This window comes from Pristis pectinata, chromosome 8 (assembly GCF_009764475.1).
Source record: "Pristis pectinata isolate sPriPec2 chromosome 8, sPriPec2.1.pri, whole genome shotgun sequence".
Lineage (NCBI taxonomy): Eukaryota > Metazoa > Chordata > Chondrichthyes > Rhinopristiformes > Pristidae > Pristis > Pristis pectinata.
The window spans coordinates 66,873,648-66,896,830 of record NC_067412.1 but is presented as its reverse complement, the minus strand read 5'-3'; the positions used below and the strand labels follow the sequence as shown (position 1 = coordinate 66,896,830).

General features: G+C 39.2%; 1 protein-coding gene across 1 annotated transcript in view; it reads left to right on the top strand.

The window, feature by feature from the left end:
- The window catches only part of f8 (coagulation factor VIII, procoagulant component), a 49,695-nt gene extending 36,840 nt beyond the window's left edge, over window positions 1-12,855 (top strand). The window contains exons 17-25 of the mRNA XM_052021690.1: window positions 1,376-1,558; window positions 2,395-2,511; window positions 3,895-3,966; window positions 5,776-5,861; window positions 7,614-7,769; window positions 8,652-8,796; window positions 10,656-10,801; window positions 10,985-11,167; window positions 12,497-12,855. Coding sequence (XP_051877650.1) covers window positions 1,376-1,558; window positions 2,395-2,511; window positions 3,895-3,966; window positions 5,776-5,861; window positions 7,614-7,769; window positions 8,652-8,796; window positions 10,656-10,801; window positions 10,985-11,167; window positions 12,497-12,652 — 1,244 coding nt within the window. The 3' untranslated portion in view covers window positions 12,653-12,855. The remainder of the gene's footprint in view (window positions 1-1,375; window positions 1,559-2,394; window positions 2,512-3,894; window positions 3,967-5,775; window positions 5,862-7,613; window positions 7,770-8,651; window positions 8,797-10,655; window positions 10,802-10,984; window positions 11,168-12,496) is intronic.
- Window positions 12,856-23,183: the final 10,328 nt, after the last annotated feature.

The following is a 23,183-nucleotide window of genomic DNA, read 5'->3' as shown; positions in this document are numbered from 1 at the left end:
CATAGGTTTAGAGCGAGAGGAAGGAGTCTTAAAGAGGATTTGAGGGGTGTTTTTGTTTTCACACAGAAAGCAGTTGATATTGGATCACACTGCCAGAGGAGGAGGTGGAATCAGACATAATTATTACATTTAGACAGAGACATAAACAAGCAAGGCATTGAAGGATACAGCCTAAATGCAGGCAAATGGGTTTAGTGTAGAAGGGTAAAAAGGCATGGATGTGGTGGAACTGTTTCAGTGCCAAATGACTCTATGGCTCTATGATAGGATTCATCTTATAAAGAATTAAGTAGCCTGGGATAATTTGAAAGTGGCAAAAATCTCCATAGGGTTATGGTGCATAGGGTAATGGAACAAAACATTAACATAAGGATTCATGATGATTCATTTGTTTAAAAACTAGCTGCCATGGCTATGATAAATGTAGTTTTCTCTTGGATAAATCTCAGTGTAAAGCTGTCCACTAAAGCACAAGACTTCCCCAAAGGTCCCAGCCATCCCGGATTCAATTGTATCTTGATAGTCATTTTTAGGGCTACTGATACTGTCTTTTTTAGAAGTAAAGCTATTCTACCATACGTTCTTAGTTTATTGTATTCACACTTCTAAACAATGATTATATAATAAGTCAGTAACTATTAAATTAGACATTGGCCAAGCATTATCTCTAACAAAGAAATGAAGCAAAGAGCAAAATTAAGTATATGCAAGGGCAAAATTCTCGAGACATTGATTGGCAGAAACCAGGATCCCAAAAATACTCAAAGGAATCCAACGTATTTCCTCCACAGCCTCTCAAGTGAGAGAATTAAGTTTTAGCCTTGGCCTTGTAGAGTGGTCCTTGGGGCCTTGTGAATGCCTAATCAAGACAAGCAGAGATTAGGGTGTCTCCAGCCACTGGAGAGATTATGTGATATTTGGAGGTTTGATGTCAAACAATACCAAAGGACAGTGTGGGGTGCGCCTGGGAATCTTGATAAGGAATATGGTCTTTCAATTATCACAAGAAGGGATGATAAATGCAGTTAACAATTTTTTCTGTATGCACTTGCCATGGGATGCCTCTAAGGGCAACCTCCTCCTGATCTTGAACAGACTGCCAAATAACATAATATTGTGTCTGATTTTGTCACATCCAATCTCAAGGGCCTGTCTCCCTGATTTTTGATAAACTTGGAGCATGCACCCTACCAGAATGGAAGAAACTCTAATGATCCAATTCAATGGCAATAAGTAAACTTACTGGTGGCCAAAGGCAGAATAGTAATGGTGTGAGCTCTTGAAAGTTTTAACTTGCGGAACCATTGACTTTAGCTGTAGTTTAGAGCCCATCCAGTAACATATCCTTTAACTCTTATCTTGATTTCCCCCGCAGCAATCAATGGGCATGTGGCAGAAACATTGCCAGGTCTGGTAATGGCACAGAACCAGTTAGTTCGTTGGTATCTGATAAGCATTGTTGGATCTGCTGATATCTATAGTGTGCATTTCCATGGACAACCTTTTATAATGAGAAGAACCAAAGAGCATAGGATGGGAGTTTACACATTACTTCCTGGTGGGTATTTCATGATAAAACTTTTAACTTTCAAATCATTGCCATCTTTAATGTAGCCTCAATCTTTTCAATGGTACTCCCTGACATCCCCTTATCCCTCATGATACCACATACTGATACACCCTGTGCTTTTGACTTTGGTGTACACCAATCTGCACACAAATGTCTCCATTCCTAGATTAGACAGAAAATGGATTACTTCTCTGATTTAACAGATTATTTGCCCTCTTCCAAGTACATCAGATCTCATTTTGCGCATTGAGTAATACGATGCACTGATGATCCAGTGCTGAAATTTGGGAGCATTTGGTTTGCTATCTTTTATCATTTTTTTGATAAAGTTTTATCAGATTTCTGATAATGGAACTTCAGGAGTTTGAGTGGAGGTGTGAAAGGAAGGGTTGTTTCTTAATGACCCACCTATGAATTGGCAACCTTACATATCAGTAACAATGCAATGAAATTCAGGTTACAATGGACTCTTGGTGCCCAAGTGCCAAGGTGGAGAGGGGAAAGTAAATTGGCCCAGGTTCCTACTTTTGATCACAATTCGGAACCCAAGGATAAAGATATGCAAATATGAACATCAGAGTGTAAGATCAGTCTTTGCTACATTAGCCTATTGACACTCAATAATAAACAACTTGGACCTGTTGTTGAGGGGAAATGAGTATCCATACCCAAAAGAGGAGAAAATCTCCACAGGAGAATCAAGTTAGTGGAGGGAAGAAAATTGGCAAAATTATTTTGTTATTAGCCAGTAAGTTTGATTTTTGTAGTTACCTCCTTTATATTTATTAATTGAATGAAAATGTTTAATGTGCTCATTATCACAGGCTCCTTTGGAACCATTGAAATGTTTCCAACCAAAGTGGGCTACTGGCTTTTGGACTGTGAGACGGCTGAACACCTGCAGGAAGGGATGCGAGCCATCTTCCTAGTCTACAACTCCAGTGGGTATTATTTTCTCTTGTTAGCCATGGATACGTGGAACAAATTAGGATAAATTAGAGAATGTTAAAATAATTAATACATTGGCAAAAGAATCTGCATTATTTTCAGAGTCAGAATCAGGTTTATTATCACTGTCTTATATGACGTGAAATTTGTTGTTTTGCGGCAGCAGTACGGTGCAAAGAGATAAAATACCATAAATTACAAAATAAATAAATGGTGCAAAAAAGAAGGAACAATAAGGTAGTGTTCATGGGTTCATGGACCATTCAGAAATCTGATGGCAGAGGGGAAGAAGCTGTTCCTGAATCACTGAGTGTGGGTCATCAGGCTCCTGTACCTCCTCCCTGACGGTAGTAATGAAAAGAGGGCATGTCCCGGATGGTGAGGGTCCTTAATGATGGATGCTGCCTTCTTGAGCAAGAACGAGATTGAGTACAATAAACTTGCAAAATAACAACACAGTATTGCTTAAAAATTCTTGCTTTCTTCTATTCTGTCAATTTATTGTTCAGAAACTAGCTAACCCAACTCAAATTGGTATTGAAAATATTGGAAAGAGTCAGCAGGTCAGGCAGCATCTGTGGAAAGAGAAACAGTCGAAATTTCAGGTCCAGGTCCTTTCCAGTTCTGATGAAGGATCCAGACCTGAACAGTTAACCAGTTCTGTTTCCACAGACGCTGCCCAACCTGGTGAGTGGCTCCAGGCATTTTCTGTTTTTATTTCAGATTTTCAGCATCAGTAATTTTTTTTCATTTTCGTTATCTTGATTCAGTACATACACTCCAAAGCAGATGAGACTTCTGTAGACACTGATATTATACAGTGATCTTCCTTTCCCCTTTTAGACTGTGGTAATATACCATAAACTTTCATTCAAGTGAAACAAAATATGACTGAAAATATGAAGTTGTCTGATGGGGCTGCAACATGAATGCTCGTCTCCTGGGTATTACAATTGTTTTACCAGCCTAATGCAGCAGGACAATTTTATCAGTTCTCATTACCCACACTACAGTGCCTCCCTGATAATTAGTATTCCGCTTAGCGTCAGCTCAAGATCAAAGGCAGAGCTGGGACTATTTGAAGGGTATAATTTTGTCCACAGATGTTTTAATCTAAAATGCCAATGTTTAGTGGTACTAACAAATTCTTTATCAAAATATGATTTTCCAATAATCTTCAAGCCAACTCTCTCAATACTGGAGGGAACAGAGATCTTAAATCTCCCCGGTGAGGTGAGACAATTTCCAGATATAAGCCAGTGAAACAAATTTAAATCACATTCTGAATATAAGAGTTTCTTATCACCAAGAAAGGCATAAAGCAGCACATCAGTGTTCAGACTGTAATTAATCTGACAATGTTATTCATGTTTTAGATTGCAAAGAGCCCCTGGGCATAGAAACCGGAAGAATAGCAGATTCACAGCTCACAGCTTCCGGCCACATAGGTCAGTGAACATTAATTCTCTATTTTTAACGAGATTGAATTCCTCAGCACCTGGGAAGTGCGACGATAGTGGTGTTTACAGAAACTAGATGGGCAGTTCAGAACTCGTGAGAAGCGGTTTAACCTTAGGTGACTGCACTCCAAACACAGAATCACCTGAACCTCGGTCGCTATGCTGCATTATGCAGAAACTGCTTTTGTTTGTGCATGTGCAGAGGCTGAGACCCAAGTCATTGGTGACTCATTCCTTGAGCAAATGAGAAGATGGGCCTTACACTCAACATTGACAAGACAACCTGTCTCCACTAGACAACACTGACCACTGCCAATAAAGATTCATGGCGTGACTCTAGAAAATAGAGGCAATTTCCTATACCTCGGGAGCTCCTCCTCAGCAAAGGCAGACTTGGTGGTGAAAGTCATCAACGCCTTCATTGTGCCAGCATAGCTATTGGTCAATTGAGGTAAAAGGAATTTGAAGATAAAGACCTCAGATCTGACGCAATACTTCTAGTAACACAATGATCCCCGCCCACATGAAAGATATCACCAACACCATCTCTGTAAAAGATCATCCAACTTCACTGGAAGGATAATGAACCAACATCATTGTTCTCTTATCATTGTTTTTATTCATTGTTAAGCATTATTCAAAAATTAAATGTGACAAAGTTATTTATAATATATTGCAATCCAGAATCAGAATCAGGTTTATTATCGCTGTCTTATATTACATGAAATTTGTTGTTTTGTGGTAGCAGTACAGTGCAAAGACATAAAATTACTATAAATTACAAAATAAATAAATAGCTCAAAAAAAAGGAATAACGAGGTAGTGTTCATGGGTTCATGGACCGCTCAGATGTCTGATGGCGGAGGGGAAGAAGCCATTCCTAAATCATTGAGTGTGGGTCTTCAAATAAGTAATAAGATCCAGATCATATCAACTCCTGGAATAAGAAAGTTTTCCTCTCATCTCCATTCTGTCTTTTGTTCATCACTTTAAATTTCTGTCCCTTGTCCCTGAAACTGCTAATGGGTATAACTTCACTCTATTCACCCTACCGAAACCCATCACAATTTTGTACCTAGCTACGCCACCATTCTGTCATGTAACTGTACTGCCTCATTACCTGGAAACATTGTGGGAAATCTGGTGTGAAATTTCTCAAAAGCCTTCATATTCTTCTTAATGTCTGATGCCCAGAATTGCTTTCAAATTGTTTTACACAGGGCTCCTCTGTGCATCCATTTATGAAGCCCAGGATTCCACATGCTCTCTACTTTTGAAGATTTGTGCATGAGCAAACCTTCTCCAACTCTGTCATCTTGTTCCTATTTTGAAATTGTACCATTTAACATTTATGTTTTAGGAGATGTATCACCCCACATTTTTAGGTATTGCTTTCAATTGCTGTTGCTCGTGTCTGCTTAATAATAAACAGATATGCAAATACATTTGCCCATTCACAAATATGAAGATAGAAGATGATCAGCTAATAATAAAGATAACTGGAAATAATTTACTTCACTAAAAGTGCAAATGCATTTGTAATTCTACAGTGGAATCATGGATGTATATTCATTTCCATGATTATACAGGACACAGCAGTGTTCTTGTTCCTGTGATCAAGTCAGAGCTCAGTATGATGTTATATAACAGTCCGTGCTTCAAGTACAAATTGTTTTATATGTCACTTAATATCTCTTTAAAAGGCAGGTGGTTATCTAACCCTATTTCATGATCTTTCTCCAATTGGCAAGTTAGGTTTGATAAAGAAGTTTAGATTTTCTTTGCTGGATTTTATAGGGAAATGGACACCTCAATTAGCAAGGTTGCGCAACTCTGCATTCATCAATGCGTGGCGGGGAAAAGGAAAACGACCTTGGATTCAGGTATAATTGCTGACAGTAGAATGTGCAGCATTTATTTATTTATTTAAGCAATATTTGGACTATTATGATGAACCTGCAACCATATCCTCAATTCATGACACCTGTTTGCAATTTGTTATTATAGATTATACATAATATCACATTGCTAATCTCATAATACTAGATTGCTAATGCTCATTGATGCTACACCTAAACGGAACTGCTTACTTTAAAAATAAGGCCAAATATTTTTCTCTTTTTTTAAATGGGAGCTTGAAAAAGCCAGAGTCGTTGATGCAGAATGCCATGATCGTTTCATAGAAAAAAGAACAATGCATATCCAGCTGGAATGATTAATCTGTTAAACGCATGTAGAACTATTTGTTACCTGAGATTCCTTTAACCATGTATTTGCTGGTCCACCACACATTTCTGATTGCAAGAACAATGATGAAAGTGATCACCATTTCTAGTCTTTTATCCACACCAAAATGTTCTCCTCCTTTCGTTTCTGTAGACAAGTCACATTGTGTAACTTGAGACATAACATTTATTGAAAGAAGTAAACATGTATTGGCAGAAGTAAGCATTTTCTTCATCCTTTGTGATTCAATTTCAGTGGAAATTTGGGAACTCACCGTGAGTTGTGATTTTCCTCCAGCTCCTCCATGCATCTGATGCAGAAACGCATGGAGGAACTTGAACAATGCACAGTAGGGTCCAAATCCTGAGCACCTCTTTGAGGACATTACTGCACATATGAATGGCCCTGCCATTCACAGACAGCTTACGAAGATATGAAACCTCTCAGCACTTTGGAGGCCTGCTTCAGAAACAAAGGGGACGTTCCTAAGCATGTCCAAATCCTGAGCACCTCTTTGAGGACATTACTGCACATATGAATGGCCCTGCCATTCACAGACAGCTTACGAAGATATGAAACCTCTCAGCACTTTGGAGGCCTGCTTCAGAAACAAAGGGGACGTTCCTAAGCATGTCCCAGCCCTTGGGATCTTGGGACTGGGAATCCACCTTAGAAAGGACCACTCTAAATAACGTATTTATTTGGCTCTCCCTCAGACCTACCCCTGTAACAATTAATCCACTGCCCTAACACAAACCACCCCTCAAAAACCAACCTTTCCAAACCAATGCACAGCAGCTGACCATCGTTCCAACATCTTTACTTACCTCCCAGCCCAATAACCAACTTTCTGATCCTGGCCAGACTCCAACCCTTTAGATCCACAACCTTCTTTCTCCACCTCAGCTCTCTCTCTCCTTTGACCTAGTCACTAAGTTTTAGTGGCAGACACTAATACAAAATGCTCATTGTCCTGCCACACACTGATAGTTCAAGGCCTCTAAACATACACCATTTTGTTTCTAGGCATGTTACACTCAGTCATACAATAATTAAAATAATGCAAGCTAAGACAAGTTGTTCACAGAAATATCTGTTGTGTTTTTAGAAAAGCAATTCCAACTAACTGATTTTCACTCTTCAAATTACAGAACTGATGAGCTTTGGAAAGATATTTCAAGGCACATTTTTTCTTTAAGTAAAAGTTCATTAACAAAAACCAAAGAAATCAAGGTGTGCTTGAATTCCCAGACATGCATGTCCTATGCCCACACTAGTGTCTCTTCAGTTTATGATGAATCTTAAATACTTGCTGCTGCCTTACACGTAAATAGTTTACTTGGATTTAAAACACTTTGACAATATGCATCTTTCAGATTCTTTAATGACTTCTAATCATGTGTTTACAGGTTGATTTAAAAAAGACAATGTTAATTCACGGGATAATTACCCAGGGAACACGCCACTATTTTAGGCATTTCTTTGTGGATTATTTCTATATCTCCTACAGTCTGGACACCTATACCTGGAAAAATTACAAAAGCAATACCACTTTAGACACACAAGTAAGTAACTTTATTGTTTACGGCAAAAGCAAATTGAATTGATGCATTGTGCCACACTCACAGGCAGCTCAGATTGAGTCAGAATTTCACAGTTCCCAAATAATCATGGAACTTAATCCCTTTTAAAGTGGTCTTTCTGTGTAGATCTGCCATATACACAGAGGCTAGTGATTGAATGCTGATCATATTTCACAATCAATCACATACTGCATCAACATCCGTTTTCCAGTTGAATGTCTAAACTTTTCCCTTGTTAGCTACACAAAACTAATCAGAGGTTTCCTCACTTGAAACAAGATATCAGTTAAAACCCTTTCAGTATGGATAGACCAGAGAAGAAATGAGAGGCTAAATGAAAATTTTACACTTCAAGTGAAGTTGTTAACAACATCTCCACTTCAAATCATTTTAAAATATTGTTGTTATGGCAATACCAGAATGGACTGGATCGAACAATTTTAATCTTAATAACAAGATCTCTAATTTCATAATCGTTTTTCCTTATGGTACAGAGGGAACATGTTCTTTTCATCGAGTCTATGTTGCCTCACAAAGCAATCCTATTCCCCAATTAATTTTCCCTGTAACCTATTCTCCCCACATTCCCATTAATTTTTCCACCCACCTACACTACAGGCAATTTACAGTGACCAGTTAACTTACTAACCTGCACTTATTTGGGATACAGAAGGAAACCAGAGCATCCAGAGGAAACCCACAGTGTCATGTAGAAATTCCACACAGACAACACCGGAGGTTAGGATTAACCCAGGATACTGGAGCTGTGAGGCAGGAGCTCTATTAGCTAGACCCTGTGCCACTAGCAACAACCCTAAGTGTATCTTACACGCAAAGTTTGACATCTTGTTTTCTTAATTCCAGATATTTAAAGGAAACGTTGACGGAACCGGACAAGTGAAGAATTATTTCAATCCACCAATCATAGCTCAGTATGTCAGGGTATACCCAAAACCAAGTGGAGGACCTCTGGCACTACGAATGGAGTTGCTAGGTTGCGATGTGCAGAGTGAGTTCATTAAGGAAAGATGATGATTAAAAATATGAGGAAAAGAGTGTCAGGCATGTTGCCAACCACTGAAAGGTTAAGATTAAGAAGGAGGGGTAGAAGACGGGGAGATGGTTATCATACACTAGACTACACTTGCTTGTCTCGTGCACATAAAAAAGTATTCAGTGAAACTTGAGTGGATTTTCTTATCTGACCCGTCCTCTTGGACAAGGCACTGTGTGTGTCAAAGGTAAACCCATAAAGGAAAATACATTTTAAAAAAATGAATAAAAATAAAGCTCCAGACAAATGAGTAATGATAATGGTATTAATAATAATGATTATTATTTATAAAACTTCCACTGAGCTCTTTAAGATTGACTCATGCTAATTTTAATCTTATCAGATAATGAGCCAAGGTAGTAAATTCATCCAAGTTAAAAGAAGGTTTGACTCCACATAGATACAAATCTTATTTCTTAATTCAATAGATGCAGAATGATCAATATGGAGAATAGCACTCCAGAGTTGTGTGTTGACCTTGCACCAATAAAGTGTTTTAAAATGGGGTTTTATTTTCCATGTAATGAGGATTCTCTAATCCAGAAAGAAGGATGAGATTGAAGGGGGTTGGGAGGGTGTGGGGCGGGAGAAGAGGGTTCTCTGCTCACCCTGCTATCAATTCCTTGTGTAATACTATTATGTTTCTTGTTCCCATTCTCTCTCATATTTTTCCTTTCGATACCACTCTTCTCTGCCAGATATTATTAAATTCATCTGTGCTTCACTGTCCCTCTTTCATCTCATGGCCATCTTCCTTACCATTGGGGCTAACTGCCACCTTTCCCACGCAATCTGTTCATGTCCCTTATGCCAGGTGATGCCATTTTTCTTCTCTGAACAGGCTATTCTATTTGAAGTAAATTTAATGCTTAGCTCTAATAATGTAACATGTTAGGGCAACAACATCGTCAGAGTCTCTATGTTGCAATGTTGTAAATTCCAGAGTTTTCAAATTTATCATCTCAAGCTGACTCATTATGGGAAGAAAACAAGTCAAGCCAGCCATATCACCTGTAAACCTAGAGAACAGCTTTGGCTGTTAATCCTTCTTGTTTCAACTGTTCTCATGGAATTAGTAAAATGGCATCAACAGAAATGAACCACAGCCAGCGCTGAACTCTGACCAGGGCTGGGGTTACGTTAAGGTAGTCCCACTGTCTACACTAGTGACAGAAACACAATTAATTATTTAATAATACAAAAACAGGAAGTTGTTAGTTCTTTCCAATGTCGTAAGATCTGGATTGGTTTACGTTATTCATTGACTTCTACCTCACTGACATTATTTCTCCAAATAGTATAACAATGTTCCTCCATATGGTGGGAGACCAGTCTTTGAGACATTCTATAGATCGCATGGCACTCTTTTTAAAACACTACCTTGACATATTGCCTAATATTTTCATTGGTTGTAAAGAATAGTTGTGGAAGATTAGAAAAACTATGGATAACATTAAAACAATTAAAATGTACTTAATTGTGTTTAGAAAAATAAGCTCACCTGAATACCTTTCCTACAAGTTTTCCTACTTAGCAAAAATTCTACATGGCTCCAAAAACAATTGCGTAAAGTTCCTTTCAAATAGTCAACCATCTTTTTGTGATCAACACGAATATTTTGTTCACTTAATCAATTAAAAACAGCATGGAAGAAACAATGTTCAAAGAATCTTTGTTCATGATTTAGGGACACAAAAGATATTTTTGCACCTGGATTTCTAAAATAGAGCAAACTTTTACGTAGAAGGTTTCAATGGAATTTACCCAGTTGTCTCCACAACATAACATTGCATTTCGGTCTTTATGTTCCTCAGGTTGTTCTTTGCCACTTGGAATGGAGAATGGGGTAATTAAAGATCATCAACTCAGTGCCTCCTCGTTCTGGGTTAGCTTGAGTGCCTGGACCCCATCATTAGCTCGCCTCAACCAAAAAGGGTTCACTAACGCATGGGTCCCAAAGGTACAACAAAATAATTACTCAAATTAATTACCCATTCATGAGTTAGTATGGTGGAATCTTATGATTCCAGTATATTACAGAAGGATCGTGTTTCTGCCTATAATATTCAGTTTTGATAATTTTTTAAGTGTCAGAATTTCAATAGACAAATTGTGAAATTAAAATTCTACATTTTCCACACAGAGGAACAATCCACATGAATGGTTCCAGATTAACTTTCTACAGAGAAAAAAGATTACAGGGATTATAACCCAAGGTGCCAGCTACCTGAAACAGCCTATGTTTGTGAAGGAGTACATTATTTCATACAGTGATAATTGTAACAGCTGGACTGTAATTAAAGATAGACAAAGCCTGAAAAAAAAGGTAAGTTTTGAAATTATTTATACTAAGACACTTCAAATCAAGCAATTAAAAACTACTGCAATGCAACTATAATTGTCAATCAAGATTGTTATTTTTAAAAACTGGATACATGTTCTGTTTGTAAGTATGAAGCTTTCCCTACTACATCAGCACCCTGCCAAACCCAAGGGAGCCTTATCTACTTTTTTCATTGACTCTTCCCTCTCCTTCACACAGTAGAGATGTGAATGAGCCCAATTTAATGTGTGGAAATAAACCTGCATCCCAAAAATAACTCATAGAAGCAGGTTCTACCAAAGTGCCAATTTCTCCATTCGGCTGTTTGCTGTTCATTTGGTCACTTATTCAACAAACGTAAATGAGTTTCCATTATTACACTTACTGTTGAGAAACAGAGGACTGCAGATGCTGGAACCTAGATGAAAAACACGATGATGCTGGAGAGACTCAGCAGGCCAGGCAGCATCTGTGGAGAAGAGCAGGCAGTCAACTTTTCAGGTCAGGACCCTGCTTCAGGACTGAAGATAAGAAAAGGGGAAGCCCAGTATATAGGAGGGAAAAGCAGAGCAGTGATAGGTGGATAAAAGAAGGGAGGCAGAGTGAGCACAAGGTGGTGATAGGTAGATGCAGGTAAGAGATGGTGATAGACAGGTGCAGGGGAGGAGGGGAGAGCAGATCTACTGGGGAATCTGAACCTGAGGGTCCTGACCCAAAACATTGACCGCCTGCTTTTCTCCACGGATGCTGCCTGGCCTGCTGAGTTACATTTACTGTTGTACGCTTCATTGAACCGAAGGACTTTGGAATGAGACTGAGTACAGAGCAATACAAACCAGCTGCAAACTAGATGGCATCATTCAATCTGAATTAACTCTAATCTGACTACATTTCCCAACGTTATCATCATGGCATCCACTGCTGAATCATTCCCTCCTTAGCTGCCATGTAATGAATCTCTCGGGTCCCTATTTCAAACCAAAAAATAAAACCATTTTCTGCCCATCCCAGTCTAAACCTTGCTGCTCCAATATTGCTTGTTAGCATAGAGAAATCTCTGGGCTGAGGAGAGCTGTGTAGCCAAAAAACAAGGAGCCAATTGGAGATGTGCTATAACAAATCAGTTCTCTGCAAAGTAGTTGGATACCTGTGCAATGTCTTGCACCTTATGAACAGCATAGTGAGGGAGGGAAGACAGGACAGTAAAACACCTGAGGGTGCTATAAAGAGGTTTCTTTTCCCTAGTAAGATTCTTCTGTGTTTGTCTCTTGAAAATTCATCTCATGTTTTTTGACCAGATGCTGATCTATATTTAAATTGTTCATTTTGCAGATATTTAAAGGAAACGTGGACAATAATAGCCAAGTTCAGAACACCTTTGATCCTCCAGTATTTGCTCAGTTTTTAAGAATTATTCCACAAACTTGGCAAAAAAATATTGCCCTACGTATTGAAATATTGGGATGTAATACAGAGCAGAGATTTTAAAGACAAAAATAAATATATTAAAAAGATTTGAATAAAATGTAATAATCAATAACTGATCTTCAAGATTGTCTCCTTCTTGTGTTTCATGTCATTGCATATTTTTAAATGTGGCACTGTTGTCCAGTCTATTGATCACATTCATCTATCTCTTTGATACCAAAAATTATTATGAAATATTCTTGTAGATAGAGTAAATGTTAAAGAACGTTCAAAGCACTGATTAAACCTTAAGTAATAATTTTAAAAATAAAATGATCCTACAAGTACCCAGACTTTGCAAAATCCCTCCTTCATAAGTGTGTGTTCTTTAAAGAAGTCAGCACAATAAAGTATTCCCAGGGATTTGAGACTGGGTTGGTGTTCCTACATTTCCTCAAGGGTAACCTGTCTGATGATATCTCACCCTCTTCAGCCTGCATGAACCATACATCCCTCTTCTTCTTTGGACCTCAAAGGTGTCAGTGCACACTAAATCCAAACACTTGGTTTCATATTCTTTAGTAAACCAGAGGGCAAATTCCTGAAGGGTGCCTTGAGGTGGGGTCATTAGGATTATCACAACTGAGTTGCTATAAGGGTAATAAATGATGTGCATCCAATCCATCAACTGAGTAGTTACTGGAACTCCCATATAGATCAGAATGTTGTTCAACTGTCAGATCAGTTCTTCAATTTCTGCACGTCTTGGGCTTCTCTTGTGGAGAAATGGGGACAAGCAAGAAAGTTACTCCTGGCCCAGTGTCCAAAGCTTTTATTTGTGCTTCAGCTTTTCTAACTGAATCAGAATCAGGTTTATTATCCCAGACTTATTTGACATGAAATTTGTTGTTTTGTGGCAGAAGTAGAGTGCAAAGACATAAAAATTACTATAAATTACAAATAAATAGTGCAAAATAAAAGAATACCGAGGCAGTGTTCATGGGTTCATGGAATATTCAGAAATCTGATGGCAGAGGGGAAGAAGCTGTTCCCTTATCATTGAGTGTAGGTCTTCAGGCTCCTGTACCTCCTCCCTCATGAAAGTAACAAGAAGAGGGCATGTCCCGGATGGTGAGGGTCCTTAATGATGGATGCTGCCTTTTGAGGCACTACCTCTTGAAGACGTCCTCAATGGTGGTGGGGTTGCTCTGCAGCCTCTTGGAGCCCGCATACCAAGCAGTGATGCAATCAGTCAGAATGCTCTCCACTGTACATCTATAGAAATTTACAAGAGTCTTTATGACATACCGAATCTCCTCAAATGCCTAATGAAGTACAGCCACTGGCATGCCTCCTTCACGACTGCATCAATGTGTTGGGCCCAGGATAGATCCTCAGAGATGTTAATGCCCAGGAACTTGAAGCTGCTCACCCTTTCCACCGCTGACCCCTTAATGAGGACTGGTGTGTGTTCTCCTGACTTCCCCTTCCTGAAGTTCACAATCAATTCCTTGGTCTTGCTGATGTTGAGTGCAAGACTGCTGTTGTGACACCTCTCAACCAACCAATCTGTCTCATTTCTGTATGCCTCTTCATTGCCATCTAAGATTCTACCAACAAAAGTGGTGTCATTTGGTGAATTTATAGATGGTGTTTGAGCTGTGCCTAGCCACACAGTCATGAGTGTAGAGAGAGTAGAGCAGTAGGCTAAGCAGTATTGGGAGCTTGAGATTTTTGGATCAGAGGAGACCAAGTAGAACTATGGAGTTCATTGAGTGGCTTAGACCAGGTGAATAGGAATGACCCACTTTCCTTAACAAGGAGGCCAGTAACTACAAGACATATCTAACAGAAGATTTTGAGGACAAACATTTCACTCAGAGCATGATGGAGTGTGGAATTCAAAATGCTCGTCACCTTTAATGAATATCTGGATGTGCACTTGATGAACTGTAACCTAAAGTGCTGGGAGGTGGGTGATTGGAAAGAAAATGGGATTAACCTTAAGAGTTTTTTTAGGCTAACATTGATGTGACTGGCCTCCTTCTGTGCCTTAAATTTTAATGATTCCAGAGCATTATTTAGTCTTTATTAAAAAATAACTAGCTCAAATTAAAAAAACGATTGTTAAGCAGACTATCCAGTGCATGATATCAATTTTGCCAACAAAAACCTAAGGATTCTTCTGGCTTACATATTGCCAGTCTTGTATCTAGCACAAACTAATCAGGAATATCTCTCACAACTGGTTTAGTTCTCAATCCATATATTCAGGCAAGTCAAATGTTCAAAGGTTGGATTATGTTTAATATCTCTTAATTTGGCCGAAAAAATGATGCCTCCTCCAAGCAGCAATCACAGATTGGAATACGGCTGCCCAATTCACATCTACTCAGCCACTGACATCATCACTCCCAGGCAAATCCCAGAGTGGGAATAAGTACCTTTTAGTCAGTCCCTCAGGATGGAAGATGACTCACTTCCACATATGGGACAGGAGAACAGAAATAGTTCGAGAAAAGTGCCACTCTCTCTGTTAATGCACAGGTCTTGCACTTTGAAGTTTAAGTTTGATCCTCCAGGTTAGTTACTGTTTGGTAGAACATGTCCCTCCCATTGAAAACTTCCTCCCCAGCGCTGGGTTGGATACTTTGTCCCTTTGTGATGCGCCATCCTGGAGTTCGGGGGCTTTGTGACGTCACAACGATTCGCGTCCAGAGAGTGGCGGTTGGAACTCCGGAGCTGGTTGCAGTAATAACTGCAGTAGCTCTGTAAAATCATTGCTGCTATGCACACCTGTCCCTTGGTCAAGAAGCGAGCAGAGTAAAGAACCTTTGCCTTTGAATAATACAAAGTAACATTGTTTTTAATTATCACCATTGAGGCTAAAACTGGAAAGGGACAGGAAAACATTTCTTCCATTTGTATTTAAAAACAATGTTGATGTGGCAATATCCATATGCTCAAAACTACCAGGAAGCAGCTATAGTTGTTAGTTTTGGTCATGTACCTTTGCTGTGGGTTGTCATCATTGGATTATCTTCAGTGTCAACAGTAAGCACATCCTGTTTAAAATGTGAGAAGGTTTTCTTCACCCTGAGGCACATTGATCGCCGGATCCAGGTACATCCAAATGAAGTGGCACAGTTTAACCTCATTAACGCTTTCCTGCAAGGGAAGAAAATGCCTCCTGTTGCACAGGACGTGACCATCACATATAACATTGATAAGAAATCGGTCGATGTTAAAGAACTGTGTAAGTGCTGTAATAATAACACTGAAAAAATCTCGAAAATGTGACTGGTTCAGGATCAGCCCACATGAAACTGTAAAATGATAATAATGTTGCCATTGTTTCAGATTCTTAAGATTATTGAACAAATGGAGACCAAATATACTTTAGACCTCAGTTGCTCAGTCTGCACTATAAATTCAGTTGTGTAAGATAGAGTTGGCATATATTTTACTTTATATCTGTCGCTTTGGTGCAAATACGTAAATCTCTTCATTTTATTTTCTTTGATCATATAACTGTGCAGAATTATAGCAGAAATGTGCATGACATTAATCAGGTTGAGTATGTCTAGGTCTGAAAACTAACTCAAATTCCGTGCAGTACAGTGCCCATTGTGAAAAAGAGTGCTAGAATAAGTTTGGAACAATAAAATATCATCACAGAACATTCAAGACAAGTCGAGTTTATTGTCATGTATACAACATGGTGAGGTACAGGTACAGTGAAAAACTTGCTTGCAGCAGCATTACAGACAGGTACAGAATATAAATTATACAAAACAGTGAAGAAATAAAAAAAGTCCGCAAAAACAAGACATTAGTGCAAAAAAGCACAATCAGACACCAATCCATAGTAGTGCAAGAAGTGTTACATTACTGAGGTAGGATTAGGGTTGTGCAGGTAAGTTCAAGAACCTGATGGTTGTAGGAAAGTAGCTTTTCCTGAACCTGGTGGTGTGAGACTTCAGGCTTCTGTTCCTCCTGCCTGACAGTAGCAGCGAGAAGAGGGCATGACCCGGATGGTGGGGATCCTTCACGATAGATGCCACCTTCTTGAGGCACTGCCTCCGGTAGATGTTGTCAATGGTGGGGAGGCCTGTACCCATAATGGACCAGGCTGTGTTCGCTACTCTCTACAGCCTCTTGCATTCCTGTGCATTGGAATTCCTGTACCAGGCCATGATGCAACCAATCAGGATACTTTCAACAGTGCATCTGTAGAATTTTGTTCGACTATTTGGTGACATGCCAAATCTCCTTGAACTTCTGAGAAAGTAGAGATGCTGGCACACCTTCTTCGTGATTACATCTATGTGCTGGATCCAGGACAGATTAACCAAGATGTTAATACCCAGGAATTTGAAGCTTACTCTCTCCACTTCTGACCCACCAATGAGAACTAGCACATGGTCTCCCAACTTCCCCTTTCTGAAGTCAACGATTAGCTCCTTGGTTTTGTTGACATTGAGTGTGAGGTTGTTATTACGGCACCACTCAACCAGATGTTCTATCTCACTCCTTATGCTGACATCACCGCCCATGATTCGACCAACAGTGGTGTTGTCAGCAAATTTGTAGATGGTATTAGAATTTTGCTTAATCACACATTCATGGGTGTAAAGAGAGTAGAGTAGGGGGCCAAGCACACAGCCTTGAGGTGCATCTGTGTTGAAGATTGTTGAGGAGGAGCTGTTGTTACTGATCTGCATTGATTGAGGTCTGCCAATGAGGATGTCAATGATCCAGTTGCCAAGGGAGGTACAGAGGCCCAAGTCTTGGAGGTTGGTGATAAGTTTGGAGAGGATGATAATGTTGAACGCTGAGCTGTAGTCGATGAATAGCAACCTGACATATGCATTACTGTTGTACAGATGATCCAGTGAAATAGCATCTGCTGTTGACTTGTTGTGGCAGTAGGCAAATTGAAGGGGATCCAGGTCTTTTCTGAGGCTGGAATTGATTCATGCCATAACCAACCTCTCAAAACACTTCATTACAGTGGATGTAAGTACTACCAGACAGTAGTCATTGAGGCTGGCCACCATGCTCTTCTTTGGCACCAATACTATCGATACCCTTTTGAAGTAGGTGGGAACCTCAGACCGCAGAAGTGAGAGGTTGAAGATGTCCTTGAATACACAGCCAGTTGATCTGAATAGAGCTTCAGCCCTCGGCCAGCTGCACCATCTGGACCAGCACTTTTCGTGGATTTACCCTCTTAAACTTACTCCACCCATCCTCAGCTGATAACTTGCATGTTAATTATTTTAAGTAAGTAAGTCTTTTCTTTAATAACTTCAGAAGGAATAAAAACAAATCAGTGTCAGTGAAGAAAAAGTATGGTACCGAAGAACAGTTGCATATATTTGCTGTGGACTGCAGATATTCTGTTTATAATTTAGTTAAATATAAGCTATAAAATATTGTTAACAATAATAGAAAACACTTACATTTGTTAGCTAGTTCAATGTAATTGTAGCCTACTTAAGATAAATGACATATTAGTAGGGTTCCAAAAACCACAGCTTTAATTTTAAGTTTTAATCCAGCAACAAGAAAAGTTTTTTTTTCTCTTTCCCCCCCCCCCCCCACATGGATTTAGGGACAATATTTTTATTCAAATAAAGTTCATAAATAAAAAAAAGTGCTCCAGAGGTAGATGATATAGTCCAGGTCTTTAGTGATCCAGAATGCCAGTGGATGCTGGATGTCCCTCCAGAATAGACACCATGTATGAATGTAGCAAAAGAAGAGGGTTGCATGAATTTTGTGATGGATTGCTGCTTGCATTTATTGATAGACACCTTGCCCAACCCCAAGACCTTCTTGTGGGCAGCCAACCAACTCCACTTCCCTGACTTTAACCTTCACCCCAACAGAGAGTCCAAAGATCAGGAGGACCTAAAACACTGCTGAGAATTGAGAAGCTCATTCCGATAATGAAAGAGTAGTTACAACCTCTCACATAATAAATAGGCACGGAACACATACTCAACTTGACTGAAGAAATCACAGGTGACGAAATGTTTTCTCACAAAATGTCAGCATGTTTACTTGTAGCATAAATAGGCTGGCAGTTGGCAAAGATGGCTAAATCTGAATTTCCCATGTATATGATTTAAAGTAAGGGCTTGCCTTCCATCAGCTGGAGAAGATCACTCAGACAATCCCAGACAATCCCATCATATTGGAGAAATTGAAAGGGATATTTAATCAAGTAAGTAAATCTTTATGAAATATATTGTCATTTAAAAGTATCAAAATTTCTGCTTTCATATCTTTTGTTTGAGGTAGGTGATTTGATCATGGGAAGTAGCAAACAGGTGCTCATCCTTCCACTCTCACGCAAGTATACGAGGGATAATTTGGATTTTTGCCTCATAACATCTTTGCCTCATTGCCTCTCCAAACACACCAGATTGAAATCGCTTGCCCATAGACCTGCATTTGAAGGTAACCATAAATTCTTCTGTAATGAGACATGATCATGCTGATATTCTTAAAGAAGAGACACAAGAGACTCTGCGGATGATGGAATCTGGAGCAACACCCATAACGTGCTGGAGGAACTCAGCAGTTCAGGCAGCATCTATGGATGAAGAGTCTCGACCTGAAACATCGAGTCTCGACCTGAAACGTCGACTGTTTATTTCCTGCCATAGATGCTGCCTGACCTGCTGAGTTCCTCCAGCACTTTGTGGGTGTTTTTCTTAAAGAGGAGGAGAGTTTCTCTTTGCCGAACTGTTTTTGGATTAGACTGATTCATGATCAGAAATGTTAATTTCAAATTACTGAACTGTTTAAACTTCACATTTATCATCAAGGATCCTCACCATCCAGGTCATGCCCTCTTCTTGCTGCTACTGTCAGGCAGGAGCTACAGAAGTTTGAAGTTCCACACCACCAGGTTCAGGAACAACTACTTTCCTACATCCATCAGGTTCTTGAAACAACCTGCATAACCCTAATCCTACCTCTGCAACAGAACACTACGGACCACCTCTTACACTACCATGGACTTGTCTCTGATTGTGTTTTTTTTGCAACTGTGCCTTTTTTTGATATTTATTAGTCACATGTACATCGAAACACACAGTGAAATGCGTCTTTTTGCGTTACTGAGAATGTGCTGGGGCAGCCCGGAAGTGAACCGCTCTTCCGGCACCAACACAGCATGCCCACAGCTCCTAACCTGTACGTCTTTGGAATGTGGGAGGAAACTAGAGCACCCGGAGGAAACCCACACAGACACAGGGAGAATGTACAAACTCCTTACAGACAGCAGCAGAATTGAACCCAAGCTGCTGGTCTCTATAATAACGTTACGCTAACCACTACACTACCGTGCCATCTTGTTTTGCACATTTTTCTTCACAGTCTGGTATAATTTATATATAATTTAAGTTTTGTGTGTTGTCTGAACCTATGTGCCTGTGATGCAGCTGCAGGCAAGTTTATCATTGGACTTGTACCTCACTCAACTTGAGCACATGACAATAATCTCAATTTGACTTGATTTACTAAATTAGCTTTCAGTCAATAGATGCTAAACTATTGGGGATTGGAAAACATGGCATGTTGGACTGTTTGAAAATTATTTAAAAAGCCAATATATCCACCATCATTTTATTAAGTTTTATAGTGACGTGGACAAAGGGAAATCAAAATTCGCTTAGTGTTTGTGAACAACAGAACAATTTCAATTTTAGCACTTACTATAGTATGAGACTAGATACAGCTTACACACTTGCAATACTATAAGACATTCTTGTTGCACAGAGGCAAAAGGTAAAATATTATAAACTGATTAACAATCTAAAAATATGGGCTCAGCTAAAATGCATATTTAAGCATTACAGAAACGCAGAGTAAGATAAGATAAGATTATTTATTGGTCACATGTACATCAAAAAACACAGTGAAATGCATCTTTTTTGCATTACTGAGAATGTGCCGGGAGCAGCCCACAAGTGTCACCACTCTTCCAGCGCCAACATAGTATGCCCACAGCTCCTAACCGTACGTCTTTGGAATGTGGGAGGAAACTGGAGCACCTGGAGGAAACCACGCAGGCACGAGGAAAACATACAAACTCCTTACAGACATCAGTGGGAATTGAACCCGAGTCGCTGGTGCTGTAATAGTGTTATGCTAACCGCTACACTACTATGGGCTGCATAAAGTGTGTGAAGACAACCAAGATCCCATTGAGGGAGAGCATGCTCAAGGAGAAGCAGCAGCGCAACCACACAGGGGGCCAGGAGCCAGAAACTGGTCATTCCATGACTTGCGTTATTCTCTTTCATCGCAGAGCATTTTTAGAGGAAATTAGTCTGGAAGTCAAGTTGTATTACTTGCCTGTAGTTGAATACAAATAAAAGGCTACATTAATTACAGTAATAAAGCTTGTAATAACAAAAAGTCATTTGTGCATGAATCGTCTACAGCTATTTTCACCAGCCAACTTCTTGCTATGAAGAAAACTACTAAATATTAAAATATCTGCTCAGAGGGCAGAAAATGGGATTGGTTCAGACACAATTTTATTGAAAGATGGAGGAGACTCAGGAGTCAATTAAGTTCTTTCTCATGTGCAAATCAAATGTGACTTTAAGGATACTCTTGTCTTACTCTTACATAGATGAAGGATTTTAGCATCAGGGAAGGCAACATGTTTCATTGGAGAACACTACGGCATCAACAGCACTGCAATACCTCGGAGTAAAAGCTCAGAGGGAATTCTATCAGTTGATTCTGATCCAGTCTTTGTCAACACAGACAAATGCTTTACTACCTGGTATTCTTAGCATCAACTTGTCCAAGATTAGCTAACTCAGGCATTTATTGAAGATCAAGCTTCTAAGCATCTCAGTTTATAGGTAGTAGCACCAAACTTGACATTAAACTAAGGCAATTTTTTAAAAAAGATCCATTCATTATGGAGTAAATTATGCATATGTCCACACACAGGAATGGCATTGTAATCACTTTATTATTTTCCCCTGTGCTTCTTGAATAAGCCACTTAACGATTCAACTTTTTTTGCTTCCAGCCTCAAATGACCTCACTTCTGTAAGAAAAGAAATCCAAAAGTTATTGAAAAGTAATTTTAAGAATAAAAGTAAGTTCATACCTTCTTATTTCTAAATATTTTAAAAACATGAGAATGATAATACTTCTAATTAGTTATTTAATGTTACCTTGACAATTAATGCATGCAGAAAGAATCATGATCTCAGTTGTAGTGAGGTGATGTGCACAGCTTGTAAAGAATCCTGTTATAGCAGGTAAGTTCTTAGTCATGTTTATGGAGAGAGTGCAACAGTAAATTAATTTGATAGTACAGTGACCTAGATTTAGCGAACTAATATTCAAAGCCAAGGAGTGAAGGCAAGGAGATTCAGTAACTTGTAGTTGTAATGTGCAGGAAAGCATCTCCTTCCAGTGCAAGTGGGAATATTGGAGGGGAGAGTAATTGCTTTCTGATGACTGACATTGGCATTTGAATTGGCATTGCTCTGGAGTGGCTCACCTAATCACTCACTCTGTTACTGAAGAGGCAAAAACAGACAGGCCATACCTAGGCAACAATATGTCAGTAGAAGAAAATACATGAAAAATCAGATAGTTGTTTTAAAAGGCTTTGTGCCTCTAATACTCACACAGCAATTAACAATCTCAGTTCAAGATTACTCACCTATTTTAAATAGAACTAATTCTAACCAGCCCTAACCTAACCAAAACATTCTTTCAGCCTAACCTAGCCAGATATTGACACTTCCAACCAAACCAGAATCCACCATGAGGGTGAAGGATAATTCATAAATCAGAAATGCTACAAATACTCAGGAGGCCAGGCAACATCTCGGAGGTGGGTGTGGGTGGGGGGGGGGGGGGCGCGGGGAGAGGGAATTACTTATATTTAGGGTCAATTACTTTCATTGGAACAATTTTTATAAGGGGTTTCATTGGAAATATTAACAATGTTTTTCTTTCCACAGACATTGCCTGACCTGCTGTGGCATTTTCTGAATTTATTTTAGGGAGTGGTGTTGAAGGGAAGCACCAGAAAAAATGTGGGATCATCACTGGGTAACACTAGTTAGAGAGAGGCTCTGTTAAAAGATTGCTGTGTATTCTCTCAGCCTAAGGATATAGATGATGAAAGTTTAGAAGAGGGAAAAGGAGAAAATATTATTTAATACTCATAAAAAAACAAATCCAAGCACTTTATTATAATAAACTTTCCTTGAGATAGAATCAGTATTGGACAGAAGACTAGAGACCCAATTACCACAAACCTGTGGCCTTAATAAAGATGGCTAGCCCGAAGCTAAGGGCATTCTGATCAATACTAAAGAGATGAAACTAAACCAACTCGCCAAATATTCAGATTATACTGGAGCTTGTGTTCAAAGCAGATCTGTTTATATAAAGCTGGAATCCAAAAGCTGCACCTCTGCCCAATATTGATTCCAGCCTACACCTGAAATAAGAACAGAAAATGCTGGAAACACTCAAATGGTCAAGCATTATCTGAGGAAAGAAATACAATGTATGTTTCAGGTCAAGGACCCTTAGAGATTATGGCACCTGA